Genomic DNA, 25,775 nt, shown 5'->3' on the forward strand with positions numbered 1-25,775 from the left:
TTTCAAATTAATTCTATATTATCCCTTTTTTTATTTTAATTATAAAGCTTAATTCTATATAGCTAAAGGATAAAAAAATGTTGGTTTCATATGGGTTTAAGTTATTTTGAATTTAGAGTATTTATTTTAATGTGAATTTGAGGCTTGTATCAATAAATTTTAATAGATTTAGCTTATATATATCATTTAATTTAGTTTTGACCGAAGCTTATAAAATTTTAATATAAAAATAATGAATCTTCTAATTACTTCTATCTATCTTATAGAGGGTCTAATTGATTAAAAATAAAAAAAAGATGTCGAAGAACTTTATCGCACGAACAATCTCACGTGATAATAGATATAATAAGTATCACATCAACAATATAGTAATTATTATTTTCAAACTTTATAAGTTTATATTAAAAAAGTTTGACATATCTGTTTATAAAATTTATGTAGTAAAACTTTTAATATTCATAATATCAATTCTATTCTTAATTAATAAAAAGCTTAAAGCAGGAAATGATCTTCTAAACCAATCAAACTATTATTTGAGTAAAATAAAAATATAGAAATAAAAATCTCAATATCATATTGTTCACCTCTCTCATTCTCAATTAGTTAATTAGCAAGAAAAATTAAGATAGCTATCCTATCTTTTTCACAAACAAAGTGATAATAAAATTGAACACTCTTTAAAAAATATATATATAAAATAAAAAATAAAACCAAGCAAAGCCTCCGGCATTTTTGAGCTTCAAATACAGGGTACTTTGGTCAACTCTCCAAATTGATGACGCGTCAAGGACCACATTTTGTCATGCAGTGCATGTGTGCATTCTCGTAATTAAGATGAACATCAAGGGTACTTACGAAACAAATCTAGTACATAAATGTGCCACATAATCGACAGACAACGTTGTTGGTTTCTGCGTGACTGTAACTCCAATTTTCACTACTCTCTCTCTCTCTCTCTGAGTAAGAGAGTGAAAGCGATTCTGAATCAGACCCAGAAAAGCTGAGGTACTTGGCTTGATGATCTCACCAATTTTGGAGCTCAAATGGTGCTAAATTTTCTGTGTTAAGTCGTGTTGTAACTTGTAAATTGACTAGTTTGTACTGAGATTTTTTTTTTCTTTCTATTTTTGTCTTGAAGCTACAATTCCATATATGGTAGAGGAACAAAATCCCAGAAAGATTCTGTGCTGAAACAAGCTATTGTTCTTTTCTTTGTGCACTGGTACGAGTCCTCAGGTTCTCATATCTTTTTGTGACTTTGAGTTGGTGTTATTAGAAGAACCTTATAGAACCCCCTTCAAAGAAAGCTATACCATAGAGTATGTGCAAATTCAAGCAGGTTCTTTTATTTATTTACACTTGTTTGCTTTTGAGTTTTTGACTTTTTGGTTGCTGAATTTAAGTTAATTTGTTTTGCTTTCCTTTTTATTTTTTTGACAGCTTTTGGGTTTGGTTTAGTTTGAAGAAAAAAGGCAGATCCTACTTGAGCTTTTTGTATGTGCTATTTTCAAGAACAAGCTAGTAACTTTTGAAGTTGAAGAAAAGTTTTTAGTGTTTGTCAAGACAATAATTCAGGTTTAAAGTTTATACCTAATATCTTCGAACTTGTTTGAGAATCAAGCTCACTATATGAAAATAAAAGAACATAATGTTAGTAAGAATACAATTTATTCTAAACTTTTTAAACTAATGTATTATTAATCAGAAAAAAAAGTAATTCAGATATCGTATTTTTTCTAATAATTATTGTTGTTCCACAGCAATCTCCAGGAGAGAGTATTATGAGTCTTTTGTATAGTCCTACCTTCAAATATTCAGATGTGAAGCTGAAAAAGAATCATCTAGATTTCATGGACTCCAATACTTACCATCATCCACAACAACAACAACAACAACATCAACAACAACAACAACAACAACATCAACAACAGCACCAGCATAATTCTGGTCTAATGCGTTATCGCTCGGCTCCAAGCTCATTGCTTGCAAACCTTGTTGATGGTAGCATTAATGGTGGTGGAGGTGGTGTTGGATGTGAGGATTATCGGGATCTTCGATCATCGAATCCAGAAGTGGAGACCATGTTAGCATTCATGACATCGAGCAATAGCTCAGGAGATTCAAATTCTCAAATGGTTTACCAAGCTCAAGCTGCCCAACAAGTTCAAGCTTTGCCAAATCATAATTCAGTGGGTGCTGGGACCACTTTGGATAGCTCTTTTAGTGGTTTGAACTCTGTAGGATTAGAGAATTCTATGCAAGCAAAAATGGGCGCAGGAAACCGCTCCAATCTTGTTAGGCAAAGTAGCTTACCACCCGGGCTTTTCTCTGATTTAACAATAGATAATGGTATTGTTGCTTATTCACTTGCTCTTTTTAATATTTTTTTTCTTTTGAGTGCTTATTTAAATGTTCTAACTGGAGATTATTTATTGTTAATCTATTTTTTCCTCTCTAGTGTTTGATATGCTGAGTAAATTGTGGACAAAACAAAGAAAATAAAGCATAGGATATTGGAGAAATTCACTGAAAGTAGGCAAAGTAAATTGATTTAGGCCAGTCATGTTTTCTCAAGTTGCAAATGATGGGAATTTTAAGATTCAAAAAATTAGAATAACTATTCGTTTCCTATAAAATCTTGTGAAAAAATTTGTGTCCCTAGACTTCCTTAGCAACCAAACATATGTTTTTCCAAGGTGGGAAAAAAAAAGTGGCAATAAAACTTGACTAGTAAGAAGGGATCTTATACTATTTTTAAAGGGAAGAGAGTTGGAGGTTGGACATGTTTTTCCTTCCTCTCACACTGAATTGTGGTTGGAGAAAGAAATTTTAAAGCATATTTCTGGGTAAACAAAAAACAATAGAAGAATATTAGGAGAATTTAGCAATAGCTGTAAGGTCAATTTCTTTTGAAAGAAGTTATGTAGGTAGTTCCAAATTATCAACTATGACAAATTAAGTTATTCAAGCTTCAATTTGCTGCTAATTTGAACCTTTTATCTTGAAAGTCTTCCTAATTTGAACCTTTCAATGAATAACAGGCTTTGCTGTGATGAGGGATGTGGGAACTTTTAGAGCTTGCAATGATACAAATGGGGAAGCCAGCCCATCAATGACTAAATTGAATGATCAATTAAGCTTCTCAGCCCGGCGTTTGCCTCAGATAGCTGAAATAGGGAATGAAATTACTAGCCCAGAGGATCAAAGTCTTGGAAATGCTAATGGTAGCAATCAACAGTACATCCCCAAGTTCACAAGTGATTCTTGGGATGAATCTGCATTCAATAGCCTTAGAAGAGCCAGAGACAATGAAGGAAACATGTTTCCAACTTCAAATGCATTGGAAACTCAGGTAAAATTGGCAGAATTGATTGTAGTTCTTTCTGCTTTCTGCTTGGCAGTGCACTTGCTTATCCTATCTTATCATGAGTAATGATTTTCTCTTTCAACAGAATGCTGATTCTGGAAACCAAACCCATCGTTTGACTCATCATTTGAGCTTGCCTAAGACTTCTGTTGAGATGGCCGCTATAGAGAAGTTTTTGCAATTTCAAGGTTCTGTTCCTTGTAAAATTAGAGCCAAAAGAGGCTGCGCCACTCATCCGCGAAGCATTGCAGAGAGGGTAAATCTCATCCATTACATTTAAAGCTAGCAAACATGTTGAAAATTTTTTTTTTTTGGGTACAAGGCATATTCACCAAATATATGAAAATCACTTTATTAGCTAGAGCTAATCAAACCCGTGACACTGATATCTGTTACATTAGGTGAGAAGAACACGTATAAGTGAAAGGATGAGGAAACTGCAAGAGCTTTTCCCAAACATGGACAAGGTAGTTTACACAATTACACTAAACATTGTGACTTGTGAATGTCAAAATTGTTGTTAGGAACTCAAAAGTTTTCTCTTTATTGGTTATTTATTTTGCAGCAAACAAACACAGCAGATATGTTAGATTTGGCAGTTGAGTACATTAAAGACCTTCAGAAACAGGTTAAGGTATTATACAAATTGCTATCCATACATCAAAATCACCTGAAACTTCTTCTTTTTTTTTGCTTTCGGTAGAGAAAAAATCCCACATGAACCTTCAACTACTCTTATCTTCCCTTACCAAATCTCTCTCTTTCTCGTGCAGACACTCACGGATACAAAGGCAAAGTGCTCGTGTTCAAGTAAACAGAAGCAATATTCAAATCATTCTGCCTAATTTCTTTCTGTACAGATAGTATTAGGAACAAGGCAAAGTAACCAAGAGTGCAACACTGACTTCTCTTTTTCCAATTCACTGAAGCATAATAAAATGTTAGGAGATTGTGGGTGTGACAAATATGTATCTTCTTACTTTCTTTGTAAGATAAAGATCCAATAGGCTAATGTCCTATCGTTTATGTCAAGGGAAAAAGAAATAAATAACCAAATCTTTTTTTCAAAGTCTTGATTAATACCCTTAAAATATTGTATATCAAATGTTTCAAACCATTACACTTGTATGCTATATACCAATTTTCAGCATAAAATTCAACCAATTGAGCTGTCTAATTACATATCTAATAAAAGGTCACGCACATTCCCACTTCTACGGAGTTTGAAAGAGATGATTGGTGTGCAGACTTATCTCATTTTTTTGTGCGGAGAAGTTAATTTCCTAAGAAGCACAGACACGGACACGTCTATTAAATAATATAAATGTGACCGGGGGGTTGGTGTAAATGTGACCATGGAAGGGTACCATTACGATCATGGAGTTTTAGCTAGGACAGGGCATATCCTGACATCATTGCTAAAACACTCATTCAATTGGCTCTTAGTGTAGCTGTCAATAATTGTTTACTCCTAACTTATAATCAAATCAGAATTCCAATGATACATAGAAATGTGTACTATGAAGTCATGGTAATGGTGATGGAATAAGTGGTGGTGGCGACTGAGGAAAGCCATCGGCTTGACAATTGTTTGGATGGTGATTTGAGTTTATTTTACTCTCTGGGTCTAGTTCTTTACTATATATTTTGAGTTATTGGAGCAATATCTGTAAAGTAACTATACTTTTAATGGAGCTTAATAAAAAATTACATGGTATATTCTTTTATTCCTATGCCAAAAATAAAATAACATAATTTCTGATTCCATTCAATCTTAAGTGGAATCGACCAATTTGGTAGGTGCTTGTTTCACCTACCGTGCGGAATTTGCCATTTTGGTGTGTTCCTCTAATTCTCTATGTTGAATGGTACGGTAGATATATTCAACAAGTGCTCAATTAGTGTTGTTTGGAAGAAATTACTATGTCCTAAGAAACGTTAGAAAGACAATTATCTTTCAAAATAGCAGTGGATACTCCTCCCATCTTGAATTAGGCCTCTTAGACATTGATTCTTCAGTATATAGAAGTTGTTATGATTGTGAATTCTAGTTAGTTCAATTGAAAATGTCTCTTATTATCAAATAAGGGATTTGATTTGAATTTCACCTAAATAAAAAACCAGTTGGAATCTTAAACTAATAATAAAGAATAACCATAATGAAACAAACGTATGATTATATTTAGATAAGGTAGTTACAACCCTCGTCCTTTTTAATTCTTAGGATGATAATTACCACAGCCATCGTTATTCCTGTTGACATTGGTTCCTTAATATATAAATATGCTATTTTGGTTATGTTCAAATAAGGTAGTCTTAACATATTCTCTTACCCTTTTTAGAAAAGAATAGCCGTCACTACTTATGGCGTCTTTACTCTCTTTCTAATCTAAGAGCATTCATTTTAGTTTATGCAAAAATTTCTATTTATTTTAATATAAAAATATACTTTTTTTTATTTATATATTCACTTTTCAAATATTATCTATTTTATATAACATTTTATAAATATATCAAATTTTTTTGAATTGTCTCTTTTTTCAAAGACAACAACCATCATCCACTCTGTTCATTCATCATTGGGATACGCAATGAATAAAAACTAAATGCAAAATGAATAGTGTTATTATAAATTTACACAATTACTATACCAAATTTGTAATTTTTGACAATTATACATGAATTGATGTAGGTCATTTTTAGGCAAAATTGTGTAAATTTTAAATATTTTTCTATTATAAACGCACATGTGAGTTCTCTAAGGGTTCAAATATAGCACAACATGTAATGGTTGAACCATGTACTAACATTGCAACAACGTGAGCTTGACATACATTTTATCATACCCCAATTTTGTTCATCTGAATTCGGTTCAATAGCGGAAGAGTATTCAAGAAATTAGCCATTTTCGTTTGAGAGGGCTCTTTGGGCCGTCATTCCATGTGGAGATGCCAAGCCCAACTCTTTTTGATAAAGATTTAGCATTTTATTCAAAGCGTTAATGGCATATATATTTTTTTTTAATATGTATAATTTGCCAGAAGCATTTTTATTGAATTATATAAATTCTATATTCATAATATTAGCACAAAAAATTATAGGTGGTAAGTTGTTATTAATTCTAATTCGAATTTACTACTGAAATTACTTTTTTCTCACTAGTAACAATCAATAACAATTTACCACTTAAGATTTGTTATGAAAGTATCATGGACATAACATTTCTCAATGAATTAATTGTTATTTGTGTGCCAATGATTTTTATATTTAATGTTTCTATGCCTCTAGTTTAAACTATAGAGGACCAATGGTAACTCCATTGATTTTGAATTAGTAGTGGAAGATATTAGTCCAGTGATTTTTCTTTCACATTGAAGGGTTTTCATGTAAATTTTGGTATTGTGTATGTTGACTGTTTTTGAAATTTTTTTGTTTATCTATATTATTATTTAAGAGGTTTATCTGTGTGGATTCCTCATTTTTTAGTTCAAAAATGTCCCTAAACCTTTATGTTTTAGTAGAGACAAAACTAAAAGACAATCCGGTAAAAATGCAACTCTAACTTCTACTAAAATATTACCTAAAAAATAAGACTACTCTCCTATTAATTTTCAAATTGATTTATTCACTTATAAATTAAATTTTCAAAATAAAAATTATATATATATATATATATAAACACAATTTTTTCCCCCTACAAGATAGGACCACTAACAAAAAAAAAAAAAAAAGACTCATCTCACGTGCGAAGCGCGTGTGATGAGGCTCGTATTGAAAGTGAAATTTTGTATTGGATTTATATAAATAGGAAAAAAGAAATATTTATGTTGCCCTTTACATCAAGTTTCTCTCAAAGTCCTAAGGGTTGCTTCTCTAATTAATATCAAAGTTTATTGATTGCTCATGAATCATGATGCATGTCAGTCCTCTCATTTCACACGCAGCAAATTATGAAAAATTTTGTTGGATTGACCTTAAGATATTGACTAGAGTTTTCAATCCTAAAATCTCTTGAATATCATGAAATTTTAAGAATTATTAATAATGACATTCTATTTATTTATTTTTTTTCACATTCTTATTTAATAAAACATTATTTATTTATTTATCAATCAGGAAGAGTCATATATTATATATTATTAAGGGAACTCGAGTCATATATTATAATGACATTCCTTTTTCTTCTTCTTCTTTTATTTTTTTTGGTTCAGGGAACTCGACTTTGTGCTTTGTAGAAGTAAGAACAATTCTCCGTTATTTTCACATTCACCGTTCCAGGTGAGGATTCGATCACACCTCACTATCCTCTACAAATTGATCCCAATTACGCTTTTCCCTTTTGGGTTCGGCCTCTTGTTTTGTTTTTGCTTCAAATTCTCCTCAAAAGAAATGGATTTTCGTAGCTACGTACTTTGGTTTCTCCGCCATTTCGTTTCTCAGCTTCTTTTGAAGATTACAGATTAATAGACTCTGCTTATCACAAATCATAGATACAAAAAACCAACAAGATATGATTCTCGCTGCAACGACTCACTTTTTAATCACTGTTCCGACAAGCCCATCTCACAATCACACAAAAAAATCGTACCGGCTTCACTCTCATACAACAACCTCGTCAAAATCGAACCAAGTCTCAGATTCCAAATCCAATGACCAATCAAGAATGTGAGTTTTCTCTGTCTGGCATTTTCACAAACACCGTTAGTACAAAAAAAACTGACAGACATTGTGCAGGTGCGAGTGTTTCGATTTGTACAAGGAACTGGTTCCTTACGACAAGGCGTGGGGTTGGCAGAAACAAATTGTTAAGGAGAAGAAGGCCTTGGTTGAGAAAAACCAAGATTGCCAGGACACGCTAATCATTCTACAGCATCACCCTGTGTATACATTGGGCACAGCTAGTTCAGAAGAATACCTTAATTTCGACATCAAGGATGCTCCTTACGATGTTTACAGAACCGAACGCGGCGGGGAGGTTACTTATCATGGTCCTGGCCAGGTACTTGTCCCACTTTGCTAATTACATAAACTAAAATTTATAATCTGTTGGTGTGTATGACTTTCATTTTTACAATTTGGATAGCACATGAATTGTAAGAACAGCCTACTGAATTGCAAAGATATTAGTGGTTCCACTTAGCTCAACCGGTAAAGTCTCTGATGGTTGTATAAGAGATTTACGGTTCAATTTCCGTCTATACTGAAAATTGATTAGTATTTTGGTCTGATAATAAAGAGCTATCATCAGGAGCGGAAGTTAAAATTCTCTATAAAAAAAATGCAAAGATATTAGGTACAATGTATTCATATAAAAGAACAAAGTTAAGGACAATGTACCATAACTGAAATCTTTGGTTTTTCCCTCTAATAAGGTTAAAAACAAAGTTAAGGACAATGCACGGTAACTGAAATCTTCGGTTTTCCACTCTTATAAGGTTAAAATCTTTGGTTTGTCCTGCATCTCCTACTAGTGATGTTTTAAAAGAATACATATGACCGAATCTGATTACCCTTTTGAAGGTTTATAGTTATTAACCATCAAATTTTGGGCCTAAGGCTTTGTTGCTGTTGTTTGAATTTTATTTTTATGGTTAATAAACTTACAAACTTTTTCTCACTAAGCAATAAAATTCAGTGGATTATAGGGGAGTTCTGCTTTTATTTTTATACTTGCTACCTAACTTTTAATGCATGTGTGTTGGACTGTAGCTAGTTATGTACCCTATTATCAATCTCAGAAATCACAAGATGGATCTTCATTGGTACCTCAGGGCACTTGAAGAGGTGGTCATCCGTGTTCTTTCCTCGACATTCTCTATCAAGGCATCTCGACTTGAGGGCTTTACTGGTGTTTGGGTTGGTATGTTTCCTAATCAGTCCATTATGTTGTACCGGTGTGCATATTACATGTTCTCATGTTTTCTGCACTTACATTAGCTTTAATTTAAAAACTTTTATGGGTAACATACTGTATTGAACAAATCCTGTCGAAAGTCTCTTTCCCTGTTCATGTTTGCGAATACAATTTTGAATTATTTAGCTTTTTAGTCTCTGTTATAAGTAATATGATTACTTGTAGTTTTTAAATGGTTACTTTTTCGTTCATAAAGAAAATGGTTACTTTTTCTGTTCTGCTCTATTTGGATGCCATGAAAGGGAAATATAAATCTGGAAATTTACAACATATGTTTCAACTCAATTTTATCTGAATGTTAACTGCAAGTAATGAGCAAATGTGTGACAAATATAGTTTCTCAGTTTCATGTGGTCATTTTTTCTTGTACCAACTTATGAGTGGTTAATTGGATTCCTTTGAAAGCTTATGGTTGAATTTTTATATTATATTCCCTTTTATCTTTCGTGAACTAAAAATGGACTCTGAGATGGTGTTATCAACCAAAATAGCATACAATATAGCTCAACATCATTTCTGCTTGATTGTTAGTTGTGTAGATCCTTATTAGTATCAAGACTCTGGTGTCACTGCATATAAGGATATAATCTGAGAAAATGACTCCAGGAGCCTCACCATATTTTCATATATTTTTTCACAAATTCTATATTTTTGCTGGATTGGGAACCCGGACTTTGATTTGCTATTCTATAGATATTAATAGTTTTTGCTTTTTGTAAAAGAGGCAGACTCTACAGCCTTATTCCTCTCACTTTGTGTTAATTGATTTATACTGTACAGTCATGTAATTTAGCATGCTGTTCAAAAGTTACCCTCCCTTCTTTATCCTAATATAGTTTTTTTGGGGTGAATAACATGCAGAATGCCTAAGTGATTATCATTCTCGTGACTGATCTTACATTTCAATTTCACTACAGGAGATAAGAAAGTGGCAGCGGTTGGGATACGAGTATCTCAGTGGATAACATATCACGGGTTAGCACTTAATGTCAACACAGATCTAACCCCATTTCACTCAATAGTCCCATGTGGAATACGAAACCGTCAGGTTGGAAGCATTAAGGGGTTGCTAGGAGAATTTCAGCCATCCACTGGATGTGGGAAAGCAGGTGTGCTTCATTCCAATGATTGTCAATTGATTGATATCACTCACTCATCTTTGATCAAGGAATTTTCAGAGGTTTTTCAGCTCGAAATCCTTCATAAAACCATCCCCATGTCTGAGTGTGAAGATACGACACCTAGAAGGTCTCTCACATGGAAACTAACCTGACAGATTCAATGCAACACTTTTGAATGGATCTGATCATGAAGCAAAATTGTTAGTGAGATACTCGAGTGTTCATGGGATTAATGCTTTGTTGTTGTAGTTATTGTTGTTTAGTTGATAGATAGGCCTAGCAGCAGTACAGTCAAGAGGATTGTGCTTTAGATTACTTATTTTGTAAATTAACTGTCATCTATATCGTAGTTAACTTTTCAAATTTAATTTAATCATGCAGAATACAACTTGTTGCTAGCAATTCTCATGACAATCTAACAGGTAGTCAATATATAAAGATGTTATTTTGGTTATGCTTAGGTAGTCACGACAGATTCTCTTACCCTTTCTAGAAAAGAATAGCCGCCACTATTTATAGTGTCTTTACTCTTTTTTAAATCTAAGGGTATTTGCATCAGTTCGTGTAAAAATTTTTCTATTTTTAGTATAAGAACTTACTTCTTTTTTATTTTACAAACTCAATTTTCAAAACACTCTAAATCATTTATCTATTTTACACTACATTTCATTAAAATATAAAATTTTCTTGATTTTTTTTTTAAATTGTTTCTTTTTCTTTCTAAAAAAAATAATTACCATCCATTCTCTTTCTTCATCATTGGAATACATAAAAAATAAAAACTAAATGCAAAATGAATAGTATCATTATAAATTTACACAACTACTGAAGCAAACTTGTAAATTTAGACAATTATATATGAATTGATGTAGGTCATTTTTAGGCAAAATTGTGTAAATTTAAAACTTTTTTGATTATAAATGGCACATGTGAGTTCTCTAAGGTTCAAATATAGCATAACATGTAATGGTTGAACCATGTACTAACATTGCAACAACGTGAGCTTGACATGCATTTTATTACCCCAATTTTGTTCGTCTGAATTCGATTCAACAGTGGAAGAGTATTCAAGAAATTAGCCATTTTCGTTTGAGAGGGCTCTTTGGGCCGTCATACTATGTGGAGATGCCAGGCCTGGCTCATTTTATTCAAGATTTATGTCATCTTTTTCTATAAAGATTTAGCATTTTATATTGGTAGTTTACAACTAAGATGCAAACTTGTTATTTGTTGATTTTTATTGAAATCCAACTATTAGCTGATGAATTATAGAAATTCTATATTCATAATATTAACACAACAAATTATAGGTGGTAAATTGTTATTGGTTTTAATTCAAATTTACTATTAAAATTACTTTTTTCTCACTAGTAACAACCAATAATAATTTACCATTCAAGATTTGTTACGAAAGAATCATGGACATAACATTTCTCGATGAATTAATTGTTATTTGTGCATCAATTATTTTTATATTTAATGTTTCTATGCCTCTAGTTTAAACTATGGAGGACCAATGGTAACTTCACATTGAAGGGTTTTCATGTAAATTTTGGTATTGTGTATGTTGATTGTTTTTGAAAATTTCTTGTTTATATTGATTATTATGCTTGGCTGATTTTATTGAAAGTGAAATTTTGTATTGGATTTATATAAATTGGAAAAAAGAAATATTTATGTTGCCCTTTACATAAAATTTCTCTCAAAAGTCCTAAGGGCTGCTTCTCTAATTAATATCAAAGTTTATTGATTGCTCATGAATCATGGTGCATGCCAGATTTATTTATTTATTTTTTGGTGGTTTAGATTATAAATTATAATTTCCAAATCAATTCATTAATACAGCTTTCCTTGCTTATACCCCATTGGAAACAATGCTTAAGGAGGTCACGTTGCATAGTGTAGGTTCTATCATGACACAATCTTTAGAAACGTGAGAATAAATAATACTTATTTGGTTGTGCATGAATCATTCAACCATCATTATATTAAAGAAAGCAAATAATAACGATAATAACACTAATTAAAGTATGAAATGGCTTTCCAAATGTGTTTTCAAAACTTGTATTTTTTTTTTTAAACAAACGAACCCTTATGTAGTCCTTTCGTCCTACACATACCAGGTTATTATAATGAGAAATCCCATTGAGATGGCTTCAAGATATTGAAAAGAGTTTTCGAACCTAGAATCTCATAGATATCATGAGGTCTTAGGAACCACTAATAATGACATTCTATTTATTTATTTTGTTTGTTCACATTCTTATTTAGTAAAACATCTTTTTTTATATCAATCAACAAAAGAGTCGGATATTGTTAAGAACAAAACCAAAGAGAGCATGGAATTAAACATTATTGCATATAAAGAGAAAATTCAAATCTCTATGATTGCCATTTCTTTTTATTAATAAGAACACAAGCAAGACAACATGAATGAAACATTATAGCATAGAGAGAATTCAAATCTCTATGATTGCATTTTCCTTTATTTTCACACAATTCTTGAGAAAGTCAAGAAATATTGTTGAGACAGAAAAAATTCACATGAACACGGTTGCACATGGCCATGATTACATTAACGCATTGATTACATAATGTCTTAAAAAAAAAAAAAAAAAAAAAAACTTATGTTCATCCCTTTATTTCCATAATCACCATCACTTCTGTACTGCCAGCTTTGATGTCCTAATCACCGCAAGCACAATGATCCTTATTATAACACCGTTATTGTCATTTTCGTCTAGAGTGATATCAAATAATTGTAAACAGTAACAAACTGTTATTTGGGTATGGTTAAATCATGCCTTTAGGGCATACATTAATAATTTATTTTAAGAAATTTTTTATGAAAAAAAATGAAAAAGTTGTCAAAATTTTTTATTACATAAATCACAATGTATCAGTTTTTAAATACAAAAAAGTAATTAAGAAATTTATTATATTATTGTCAAATTAGTTTGTAAAATTTCTGTAATAAAATTAGTAGTCCTTTTAGAACTTTCCTTCTGGCTCACTAGTAAATTTTTCAACACTAACTTTTTCTTTCCTTTTTCTTTTATCTACTTTGTGATAATTAAGTATATTAGATACAATGAAATCTCTATTTTTATCTTGGGTTCCTTAATTAGTTTTTGGACTAACTTGCCATTTTTTAAATTTTGAAAGAAGAAGAAGAAGAAAAACTTGCCATTGTTTAAGATAGCACTCCTAATTTATTTGTCCTTGACTTATGGATGGGGTTTCTCATTTAACCAAGTAATTCAAGAGCAAAATATAAATTCTATTGTATTTGGTATACTTTGGAATATTGTTGTTTCCTTGTACTTCAAGGGAGGTTGGCAAACATTTTCTCAAAAAAAAAAAAAAAAAACTAATTCATTTTCCCCATAATTTTTACTTAGAAAAATAATGATCATAGTAAAAGCACTTCTTTTAGATCACACAAAAAATAATTGAATGAAATCAATCTAAAAGCAATTTTCATAGCAGAGGACAAAAAAGAAATTCTTGAAATTTGGCCTAAATTCAAATTTTCATTTCTCAAATCTAAAACTTATAATTTAGTCCACAAAATTTTTTTTTTCAAAAAGGAATCATCAATTTAATCATCCCATCCTTCTACTACTAAAGAAATTACATACATAACATGACAAATAAATTACTAATACAATTCCCTAAAAGGTTGATCTGAATTAAGATAATTTAAACAAAGGATAAAAGATAGAAGGAAATTAACACTTTTAAGGACATGAGGAAAATATCATATGTATTAGAATGTTTAACGTCGATCATGTGAGAGAGATAGTGCATATATTGAATATACTAGAAGTTATAACTTAATAACATTACTTGATTTTCTTCATTTGAAGAACTACTATTCAAAATCACCATTTCCTCAATTATGGTAACAATCCAATTGCCCAAAAAAAAAAAAAAAAAAGAAAAGAAAAGGAAAGGAAAGGAAAGAAAAGAAAAGAATAAACTATATATCTCTATAAATGAATATAATTTATATTGAGTTTGAATTTTGAAAATTTAATTGTTGGATTGAATGGTCTTATTATATTCTTCATGTTTGCAAAATTTTAAGAACATCAAAAATAAATTGCTATATCATCAAACAAATATTAAAATTTTAAGTTTTTGTTATCTAAAATTGTGTATAAAAAATAAGTTCATAAATCGAATAGTAAATAACATCTGATTTAAACGAAATTTGATATACAAGTTAAGAACATAAGGAACATGAAATTCAATAGTTAGATTTTCAAAATTCACATTGAAAAAAGAGATATATGAGAAGTTTGAAGAATTTGAAGAGAAATTTTATTATTTATAAATTACTAGGCTTGACTTATGTCTAGTGCTTCTAATGCACTGAATTCGTTGCAATCATAATATGTGTTCAAAACAAACACGTGTTATGTTTGCAGTGAATCCAGTGTCATAAGATAGATACATGTTATGATTGCAACGTGTCCAGTGTCACAGGACACTGAACAGAAGCAATACCCTAATTAATTACCAAAGTGTAGAGATAATTTTTTTTTTCTTTCCTTAAATAATTTAAAAAAATAAAAAATAAAACGCAGTGTAAGAAGACCGTTTCAGAAACCGTTAAGTCTCTCTCTTCTCTTTTTCTCTTTCTTCCACGCTTCTTTCCTTTTCTTTCCATTCCACCATTTCGAAAATCCCATTTCTCTTCTTCTTTCCTTCCCTTTTCCTCCAAACCCTAACTCTCTGTCTCTGTCTCTCTCTATCTCTCTCTTTTCCTCTCTATACACTGTAAATTTCACCAACCAATAATCCATAGCTAAAATTCTGTATACAACGAAGACTTTTGCTCTTTGAAGCTAATATCAGCTCCGATCTTGATCGATCGGCGATCGTTTCTTTCTCCTTGAATTTGATCGGATTTTTTAGATTTTGAGATTTTTGAGAGAGTGTGTGTGTGATAGAGATATGACGAATTTGCAGCAGAAGATCGACTACGTGTTCAAGGTGGTGTTGATCGGAGACTCGGCGGTTGGGAAATCACAGCTGCTAGCTCGGTTCGCGAGGAACGAGTTCAGTTTAGACTCCAAAGCCACCATCGGAGTCGAGTTCCAAACCAGGACGCTCCTCATCGATCACAAGACCGTCAAGGCTCAGATTTGGGACACTGCTGGTCAAGAAAGGTACCACCATCTTCTACTTTTCACTTTACAATTTGCAGTTTTGCATACTCGCATTTTCGAATCTCCTACTTTTATGTCAAAAAGCAAAAAAAAAAAAAAAAAAAATTTGGATTGGTATGTTACTTGTTCAATTATAAGAAACTTTATGAGTTGAGCTGACGATTAGAGGCTTTCAAGTTGGGTTTTTAGCTTTGGATATTGTTGGATTTGTGGGGATATAAATAAATGTAATGATTACTTCCATAAATTTTAAAATCTTGGTATTTGAAATATTCGGAAGATACCAAAAATTTTCTTTTTTTTTTGCCCTGTTAATTTATTTTCAATAAGTCTAGGCACGTGAGAATTGGTGAGATTATATGTTATGATTGGTGATGATAAATGTGATATCAGTGGTGGGTCGTGTGAAAAAGATTGTGAAATTTTATTTTCGTTCGTAACTTTAGTGATTTATTTTAGGCCGTGTCAGCTTTTTAAGATGCCACATCAGCAGATTCAGCACTTTGTCTATCATGTATGCAGAGATTTGGAAAGGATTTAATCAAAAAAAAAAAAAAAAAAAAAAAAAATCTAGGACCACATACTTGACAAGGTACTAGTGGGGTGGACCAATGTGTAAGTGATGTAATCCAATCTTACAGTGAAAAATGTGTTAGTGTCAAAGTGTGTGCAAGAGTGGGGTGGACACATGTGTAAGTGATGTAATCCAATCTCATAGTGAAAAATGTGTTAGTTGTGTCAAAGTTTGTGCAAGAGTGTGTGTTCGTAGAAGAACTGAGATGTAATTGATAACTTGTAACAATTTTGAGGACCAAATTATGACTTCATAAATTTGAAGGAGGAAAATGGGATTTTGAAAGATGTTTTGATCTTTTGGTATGCTTTTTATTAGTTGGTTTGTTTGAAGTGGATAAGTGTGGTTTTAGGAGCTGGAGAAGTGTGTTAAATAGAAAAATAGAATGTGATATGACTAAATGGAAAAATAGACACAGGGAATGTGTTAACTACTCTTATCAGTCGAATCAAATTATTTCATTCTGAATTAAAGAGTTTGGAATGAATCAAATCTCCCCAGTAGGTAGGACTCACTACTAGTCAGTTAATAGCCAACTGCTCTACCATCGAGCTATTGCTGAACAAAGGGAGATTAGGGCCCCGTTTGGTAACGGTGTTTAAATAACGAAAACTGTTGTTTAAACACCACAACATGTATTTCTATACACTTTTTTACCCACATGTATTTCCACAAAACTTAAACAACATTACTAGAAATCTCTTAGCAGACGGGCCGTAGATCTCTTTGAATGCTATTCACGAACGCGGTGTTTTCATGGGTTTGTAGAACATAAATATATGAGCTTGAATATGTGCATTTTCTGTTTTAGGTGGATAATTGTTGAAAGAGGAATGTAAGGACTATTGGGTTGTGAATTTTGGTGTGAAGATATGAGCTAAGTTGGGTGGTCTAGGAAGATGATACAAGATTATGTGGTGATATGAGCTTTGTATGTTGGTGATGTCTGCAAAGTTAGTAGAACATTATCTTTTGTGAAGGGGATAACTGGGCTGTTTGATTATCTATAAAAGTTTTACTTGGGATCTTTCATTGGGGGTTGGGAGGTTAATGGCTATGGGGGAGGGCCACCCTTCATTATATGTTTGAAGTAGATGGGCATGAGTTTGGAAACTATAAATGAAAGTGGCATTGACTTTGATTTTTACTAATAATATTAAGAAATAAGTTTGAGTATCTGAGCAAATTATGTTCTACCAATTATTTGGAACTAATAGGTTATGTATTTCCCATAATATATGACCTGGTATATTCCTCTGTTTTCATGAGCTTGAAGATCCTCTTGTTCATGTTTACTTGAGAGTTGTCAAGAGGGATGTGAGAACAATTTGATAATTGGGTTGGCAGCTTATTGGTGTGACACTATCTGTAAATTAGTGGTTAAAGATAATGGATACAAGTTTTAGGTGGTATTAAAGTTCTGCACAGCTTCACGGTAATGGATGCTTGAAAATGCAATTTGTTACTTGTTATGGTGAGAGGGAGGCAAGTATGTTTGGAGCCCTTATTAAAGAGAGAACCAAGTAGGTGAAGACTTCAGAGTTATATTAAAACCAAAATGTTGGTTCCATTCAGTGCATAATGTTCCATTTAGTTTCTAGAAATATCAGTTGGATTATGTATTATTCCAACACTGTTTAATTAGAGGCCGTCCATCAGCACATGCATACAAGACATTGAATTTGTTGTAAGCATCGAACAAGGAAAAGTGTAGAAATTGGAATTACTATATCCAGCTGAAGCTGTTGCAATAATAACATTTCATAGTGTTTGAGGGTCTTTCAGTTGTTATCCAAACTTTGTAGTTTTTCTCTGCTGGTGCAAGTTAGGTAGAATAGGCTTTTTTATGTTGTTAATTTTCACTATAGTTAGTGCATTTTTTTTACACAAGTTTGTGATCTTAATGAACACAATGAGAAACAAGGATGCCATATTTTGGCCTCTGTATATTTTCCATTTCTTGTGTTGTTTTCATATATAAAAAAGTCTATGCAATCTTTCTGTCATCCTTAACTGCAAATGGGCTATACTTATTGCCTTGAACTATTTTTTTTTCCTGCTTGGTAAACTAAGAAAAACTACTCAATATGATTTCTGTATCACTATGTTTAGGATACCCTCATTAGGATGAGTAATGATATTTAACAAGGCTAATGGTAATTTGAGGTTTTTTTTGTTGGGGTGGGGGTGGGAGTGAGGGGTGGTAATGAAAGTATGCAATGAAGAAAATGTTTAATCTATGTAGTATATTACAGTAGAGGCCTTGTTTAGTACTTATTCTTTTGCATTAGTTGTCAGATAAATTAGCAACCCATTTCCAGTATGATTGTCCTTTGGGGTGTCAATAAATTATATATGAATGTGTACAGTTGCCCTTTGTATTAGAGAGTTAATATAAGCAGAAGATACTGTTAGATATTGGTTGAGATTGGAGGTGATATAGTGCTCTGTGATACCAAATAGGGATAAAAGAGCTACAGTTTCTGGAGTAGAACTCTGGTGATAGAGAATCAATTGTGTTCTAAACTAAAGCCTGTTGAGGTAAGTGATGACTGTCATGAAAACAGGGATACTAGAATCTGAGTATCTGACATTGCTAAGTGAGATGGTAGGGTCATTCATTAGATAGAGAAGATCAGTGATGGCCCTAGTGAAAAGTTGTAAGCTAGTGTAATAATTTATCACTGAGGTCAATACAGATCTCCTTAATAAGTGGAGACTAAAAATACTAGGTAATGTTTTTGATGGGATGAAATAGAGAGCGGGACTTACCATGGTAATAAAAAATGGTAGGACTAGACTCTTATAAAAAGAAGAAGAGAAGGTTGGACTAGAGACTGTTTCAACACGGGGGGGAAGAGAGAGAGAGAGAGAGATTACATTTGATTCATTATTCACATCGTGATTCAGCACTATTATATTTGGGCCTGATTTGTAACTTTTTTTGTCCTGGCTGCAAATTGCAATGCTCACATTCTTGGTGGTGATCCCAGATAAAGGTTGGACTAGGCATTATTTCAGTTAGAGAGAGAGAGTTAGTGGTTAAATATGATTTGTTACTGTTATGGCTACTTGGTTCACATGGTGAATCTTTACAATTATGGCCAATCCATCATTTTTTTTTTCCTGGATGCAAGTCATAATTTTATATATTTTTAATGTGTTCTGCTCACATTCTTGGTGGTAATCTCAGATACAGAGCAGTGACTAGTGCATACTACAGAGGTGCAGTGGGGGCGATGCTAGTCTATGACATCAGCAAGCGTCAATCATTTGATCATGTAGCTAAGTGGTTAGAGGAGTTACGGGGCCATGCCGACAAAAATATTGTCATCATACTTGTAGGCAACAAGTCTGACTTGGGGTCCCTTCGAGCTGTACCTGTTGAGGATGCCAAAGAGTTTGCCGAAAGGGAGAACCTCTTCTTTATGGAGACATCAGCCCTTGAGGCCACTAATGTTGAATCAGCTTTCCTCACAATCCTCACAGAAATCTATCGAATCATCAGCAAGAAGGCTCTTATTGCTAATGATGAACATGAATCTGGAGGAAATTCATCACTTCTCACGGGAACAAAGATTGTTGTCCCTGGTCAGGAGCCAGTTGAACCTGTACGGAGATTCAGCTGTTGCAGTTCTTGATAGGATTGTCTCCTCTGACCTTGTGCCACAAGTGGTTAAATATGATTTGTTACTGTTATGGCTACTTGGTTCACATGGTGAATCTTTACAATTATGGCCAATCCATCATTTTTTTTTTCCTGGATGCAAGTCATAATTTTATATATTTTTAATATGTTCTGCTCACATTCTTGGTGGTAATCTCAGATACAGAGCAGTGACTAGTGCATACTACAGAGGTGCAGTGGGGGCGATGCTAGTCTATGACATCAGCAAGCGTCAATCATTTGATCATGTAGCTAAGTGGTTAGAGGAGTTACGGGGCCATGCCGACAAAAATATTGTCATCATACTTGTAGGCAACAAGTCTGACTTGGGGTCCCTTCGTGCTGTACCTGTTGAGGATGCCAAAGAGTTTGCCGAAAGGGAGAACCTCTTCTTTATGGAGACATCAGCCCTTGAGGCCACTAATGTTGAATCAGCTTTCCTCACAATCCTCACAGAAATCTATCGAATCATCAGCAAGAAGGCTCTTATTGCTAATGATGAACATGAATCTGGAGGAAATTCATCACTTCTCACGGGAACAAAGATTGTTGTCCCTGGTCAGGAGCCAGTTGAACCTGTACGGAGATTCAGCTGTTGCAGTTCTTGATAGGATTGTCTCCTCTGACCTTGTGCCACATGGGCTGCTGCACTTTATAGCGTAGGTGATGCTCCTCCACCACCCTCCCTCTCTCTCTTTGGGTATAATATTTACTGTTGGTTAATGTCTGACATGGTCGCAACCTTCGACTTTCAGGAATATTGTTGTACAAAACCTTTTTTGTATTACAGGTAATCAAAAACATTTTTCCCCCTCTTGTAAGAAGTTGGTGGTGGTTAATGTGCAAATGGATTTTGGATAAGTTAAAACTTAAGATTTCTATGAATTCAACATGACAGTAGTTGTCTGTAGCTAAAATAGACTCATTTACCATCGTTATATCTTCTTGCATTATAATGTGGCTGAAACGTACATAAACACTTCTGCCTGATTGCAATGTTCTGAATGTTGATTTGACTCAAAACTAGTGCCTTTCTATTAGAAAATTTCGACTGAGGTTGGTGATGACTGAATATAGCATTTCTACAAGGGTATGTATATTGGTGATTTGCCCCCTGTTCGATTTTTATAACCATGGATAAAATAGATTGTGATCGAGTGATTGTGTGCAATTCAGATTTGTCTTCATCTCATTGTTGTGGTAGCATGCTAATTATGACAGGCCTTGATGAGAAATGAGAAGAGTGCAAGAGACCAAATTTGGGGAGTGAGAGAGGAGAGACATGCATAATGATTATGGCTGTCGGGTGGCAATGATGAGACTAGAGATGAGAGTCAAAAGATAGAATAGAAGAGCAACATCACCGAAATGATAGAGAGGTGAAAGAGAAATGAAATTTGGGGGATTAGGCATTACCGATTTTACAAATTAGGTATAAGGGTGTGTTAGGGTGATAGACAGAGCAATCACAAGTTGCTTAGCTTGTTAGGGGTGAATGCCCTTGGATAATCTGGCAATTGGTTTTGGGGAGTGGGGTTAGTTTTTTTGTAGGTATTACTGATTGGAGGTGGCGAGTCCAAATGGCTATTCTTTAAAAAGATTCCTATGTTATTAAAAAAGGAAAAAAGAAAAAACAAAGAAAAGAGAAGATAGGCCAATCACAAGTAGCTACATAAACCAGAAAAATCCCTTGTATGCATATATGTTGGTTGATTCAAGTTAATCAGGTGGATTTTTGTTTCACTTTCACCTTACACTCAGTTAACAACCATTTTTTAGGAAAAACTTAGACCCAGTGTTTGTTTGACCATAGAGATTGAAACTGTCTACGGCCCTTAATGTGTGTTTGTTTGGAGAGATTTCAGGGAGGATGGAAAATTTAGGAGAGAGAGAAGTTTTAATGGGTGTTTGGTTGGGAGGGGAGTGGAAAAAAATGTGGTGAGTTCAGGTGTTTTCTTCTTGGGAGAAAACAATGGAGAAAAGCTTACTAATATGAGCTGTCCAAAATGCCCCTGTACATTCTTTTTTGCTAACTTACATATTTTTTTCTTTCTCTGTAAACGTTCATATTGTCTCGGGAATTTTTTTTCTTCTTTCTGTTGTTTTTATCACTTTCTTCCGTAGTTCATTTTTCCTTTTTTCCCCGTTACTAACATGCACGTTCACCTTGTTTTGGGTTTTTTTTTTCCTAAATTTTTTTATCTCACTTTTTTATTTTTCTTTCTTTTGTATTTATCACTTTCCTTTTTTTATTTTTTTATTTATTTTTTATTTTTAAAACCAGTTTTCTGATCTGGCTTGTGCCTTTAAAATAATAATTAAAAAAAAAAGAGTGAAATGTCCATGCATAATATTTTGTAATAAATAAATGTGCATAAAAAATTGTATTGCCTTTTGTTTTATTTAACAGGGACATAATTATAAATTTATACTAACATGATTTTTCATAGTTTTCTATTTCTTAACTTTCCTATCATTTCAATTAAACACATACGAGAGAAAACTAAATTTTTTATATCTTCTCACTTTTTTATTCCTTCCTCATTTTCTATCCTCTCACTTTTCCATTCCTTTAATCAAACACTCTTAGAGTGAGGTTGGAATGGTGTGTTGGGTTAGATTATGCAGGTATCTAAGCAATACTGCTTCAAGCTAAAAATAGAGCAATGATATGAACTGGGACTTTGATACAGAGTTGAACTTTGATATAGAGTTGAACTTCTAATTGTGACAAATGGATTAACTATGTATAGAATCTTGGAACATAGATTGATTTCATATCACCCTTTCAATTTTAATTAGTAAAAGAAATGGCTTCAATTTCATGTGGATCTCAATCATTCGTGACGTAGATGTGAACTGGTCCAATTCCGTTCTCCCTTGTCTATCAGCTAGTGAACAATCACATAAGTAATATTGTAAAAAAAAGGGTCCAATATAAATATTCTTCTTTACCAAACTCTCTTTCTCCTCATATAAATTGCTATTGAAATCTTAATAACCCTAATAATTTTTTTTTAAATAACAAGCAATGATAGCTTAGCTTTCTCCATAAAGTATTAAATATTTTTGCGTACGTACCGTATTATGCGTAGCACTACTACTATATATATAAATAATATAAGTGGTCTGTTTATGTATTGTTTAGTAGTCTTTTGAAGTTCTAAGATTTTTATTAGTTAAAAGAAAACACTTAATTAGAGGGACCTTTGGATTCTTGAAGGGAAAGAGAAGAATGATGTACATTGTTTTTTATTTTTATTTTTTATTAATATTTAAATTTCCATCGAAAGTCTTTTTTCTTGTCAAGGCAATTTCTATATCTATAGAGATAGGAGTGGGAAGCATTTAAACCAAAATTATAAAAGAAAATTGATGAAATGTCAAAAAGTTAGGCTTTATAAGTTATATATAAGCTAAACAAGCCTGATTTTAAACCTAACCCAAGACACATCTTTTCAAAATGGGAAAAACAAAATATAGTCATTTTTCTTGATTATAATTTTCTAATATAGTCATTTTCCAAAATGGGTCATCAAGGCAATAACCCTGCCCACTTATACACCACTACCACTCTTAGTTTTTGGAAGAAAAAGAAACGAAATGTACCTCTCTAAAAGATAATCTATGATGGGATTAGTGCTTGTCAACTTTAAGTGATTGTCTATCCAAACTAGATTAAGACCCTCTTTTTTTTCTTTGTGAAATATTGAAGAGGTCATTCCATGTAAAAGTTTAATTTTATACATTTGAAGATATACATCATATCACATAATTTTTGTAATTATTTTCCATTAAATTTCGTATCTTGATTTGTGGAGCGAGACTTTTAAATAGTATACACCACTACCACTCTTAAAAATTATGTGAATTAAATAAACACATACTTTGATAGGAAATTCCCTCGCAAATCCATCAACTTTTTGAAACACAAGCCTTTGACAACTAGCACATACCAGGGATGGAGCCAAAAATTTGGCTTTAGGGGAGCCACATAAAAAAAAAAAAAAGATCCAAATTCATTTCAACTCATTTAGCCAAAAAAAAAAAAAAAAAAAAAAAAATTCATTTCAACTCAAATAATTTAGGATATATCAAAATGGAGCTTGATGTTAAACATCTAGACTTCATACAATTGTTAAATATGTTTGAAATGTGCCAATGACCAGTAAGGACTAGAAAATTAATAGTTTACTAATTTGTTTATATAGTGGTCATACTTACTATTACAACGATGAAATGAACATTTTCAATCATGAATATTATTGATACTAGATTTCACACTGAAATATAATAAAAATATTTGTTTTGTGTATTTTGTTAATAAAAAAAGGATTTGTTGTGCTGATGCGCTTGCAAGATGGGGATGTTCAATGGATGATGTTTTTGTTGTATTTAATTATCCGCCAAGTACTGGTGTTTTGTGTTTAGTTAATTCAGACTTGGCTGACATGTATATTAATAAAATTGTTAGTACTGGTCTCACATCTAGTGTGGGATAACTCTTGTCTGCTTTATGTACTTCCTTTTAACCAAAAAAAGAAAAAAAAGAAAAGAAAAAAAGAAGGGGTCACCCGCCAGCCACACATATGGGTTAGATGGCCACTTTAATTTGATTTTTTTTTTCCTTTGCTTTTTTTCAAGTAATTTTTGGATTTCTTATGAGTTGATTTTCAATTTAAGGGGAACCAAGTATGGTTTTCTTTAGCTAAAATTGCCAAATAATGCATAATTATATATACTTATATGACAATACATCCAAGGAAGAAACATGAGGATCATGAATAAGGGAATCTTCCCATTTTTTTTGTGCAGAATTACTAAAATTTAAAGACAATTTGAGGAGAGAAGGAAAAGAAAAGAAAAAGAAAAAGAAAAAAAACTAGCAGTCTCTCTTGCAATAGTATAAGCGGATCAGCAGAAATAAAGTATAATCTATAGAGATGCATATATAAAGATTTCTTTCTTTTTGCATAAAATTTAACAAAACCTAATCAAGTAATCAGCTCCCTCACAAGTAAAAAGGCTTGTCTGATCATCATAGGCATAAGTATAAGCAGCAGGACAAGCAGCCTTGAACACATTCGAATAGCTTGTAGGCTTGCAAGTCTGAGCATTGCTGTATTGTCCAGTGCAACAATACTGAGGCCTATTGAATGCCAAGCACGCACTATTGCATGCAACAACACGTCCATTTCTCCTCACTTCCAAGCCATTAGGGCATCGTTGGTTCAAGTCAGAAACACACGTAGCACGCTTACATGAGCTTGAAACACCCAAAGGGATTATAGAGACAGGCATGTTATAGCTTACTTCATGGTAATCCAAATCAGGCTTTCATTGCTAGTTAATTTACTCTGACAACTAGCGTGGTAGCACTCCTGGAACATGTAATTTGCCACCACAGTCTCCGGTGATGCATGTTCCCCTGCCTGACTGATCAAATGAACACAAACTGCGGCCCCAGAACCGGCCCGACCACCCTTCTGGGCACTGATATTCACAGTTTCTCCACTTCTTAGCCGCAGACCACCATTCATTAGTGGAGCTTTTCCTTCTCCGCCTTGGATCCCCGGCCACACGGTGTTTCTACAATTGTTTTGTAACGTAAAAACGGCAGCATCAACACCTGAAAGATTTCCCAAGAATTTAAAAGTGTTAGAATAATTAATATCCTGATGCAAAAAGAACTAAAAGATTTGTTGTACCTATGAAAGAGAGGACCAAGAGAAGGTGAAGTAGCTTTAATGCCATTGGAGATAATTTGAAGTATGGTAGAAGAGATGGCCTTTTGGTTGTGAAATTTGGAGTCTTTCTAATTCAAAGGAAGCAATAGAGGTATATATATATGTATATCATGTGAAGGAGGCTCAAGAACACAGCCTTTACATGTGTTTGAGCGTTGGATTGTGTTGCGACAAGTGTGTTCAGTATTTTAACAGAAAGCACAGTAAC

At 32.9% G+C, this 25,775-nt stretch overlaps 3 protein-coding genes, 1 long non-coding RNA gene and 1 pseudogene across 8 annotated transcripts; 4 read left to right on the forward strand and 1 right to left on the reverse strand.

The window, feature by feature from the left end:
• The first annotated feature begins 885 nt into the window (after nt 1-885).
• Nucleotides 886-4,436, forward strand: LOC136069165 (transcription factor bHLH130-like). Of its 5 annotated transcripts, none has more exons than XM_065777391.1 (9): nt 886-1,005; nt 1,139-1,339; nt 1,441-1,575; nt 1,761-2,349; nt 3,042-3,352; nt 3,453-3,623; nt 3,769-3,834; nt 3,933-4,001; nt 4,141-4,436. In XM_065777391.1, the coding sequence occupies exons 4-9, from the start codon at nt 1,782-1,784 to the stop codon at nt 4,210-4,212; spliced, it is 1,257 nt and encodes a 418-aa protein (XP_065633463.1). In that variant the 5' UTR covers nt 886-1,005; nt 1,139-1,339; nt 1,441-1,575; nt 1,761-1,781; the 3' UTR covers nt 4,213-4,436. The 5 variants fall into 5 exon arrangements, with proteins under 5 accessions (XP_065633463.1, XP_065633462.1, XP_065633464.1 ...); XM_065777390.1 differs by having other exon boundaries at nt 1,139-1,319; XM_065777392.1 differs by having other exon boundaries at nt 1,139-1,222.
• A 3,094-nt stretch (nt 4,437-7,530) lies between these two features.
• On the forward strand, nt 7,531-10,804 carry LOC136069166 (octanoyltransferase LIP2p, chloroplastic-like). The gene is made up of 4 exons (XM_065777395.1): nt 7,531-8,032; nt 8,102-8,366; nt 9,077-9,227; nt 10,199-10,804. The coding sequence occupies exons 1-4, from the start codon at nt 7,878-7,880 to the stop codon at nt 10,552-10,554; spliced, it is 927 nt and encodes a 308-aa protein (XP_065633467.1). The 5' UTR covers nt 7,531-7,877; the 3' UTR covers nt 10,555-10,804.
• Nucleotides 10,805-15,008: 4,204 nt separating this feature from the next.
• On the forward strand, nt 15,009-19,819 carry LOC136069167 (ras-related protein RGP1-like). Its single transcript, XM_065777396.1, has 2 exons — nt 15,009-15,579; nt 19,347-19,819. The coding sequence occupies exons 1-2, from the start codon at nt 15,365-15,367 to the stop codon at nt 19,792-19,794; spliced, it is 663 nt and encodes a 220-aa protein (XP_065633468.1). The 5' UTR covers nt 15,009-15,364; the 3' UTR covers nt 19,795-19,819.
• A 65-nt stretch (nt 19,820-19,884) lies between these two features.
• LOC136069168 (uncharacterized) lies at nt 19,885-20,705 on the forward strand. The gene is made up of 2 exons (XR_010630418.1): nt 19,885-20,483; nt 20,576-20,705. It is a non-coding gene; the product is annotated as an uncharacterized LOC136069168 (long non-coding RNA).
• Nucleotides 20,706-24,800: 4,095 nt separating this feature from the next.
• LOC112021053 (thaumatin-like protein) lies at nt 24,801-25,574 on the reverse strand (annotated as a pseudogene).
• Between the last annotated feature and the right edge of the window lie 201 nt (nt 25,575-25,775).

This window comes from Quercus suber, unplaced genomic scaffold (genome assembly GCF_002906115.3).
Source record: "Quercus suber isolate HL8 unplaced genomic scaffold, Cork oak 2.0 scaffold_154, whole genome shotgun sequence".
In the NCBI taxonomy this organism is placed as follows: domain Eukaryota; kingdom Viridiplantae; phylum Streptophyta; class Magnoliopsida; order Fagales; family Fagaceae; genus Quercus; species Quercus suber.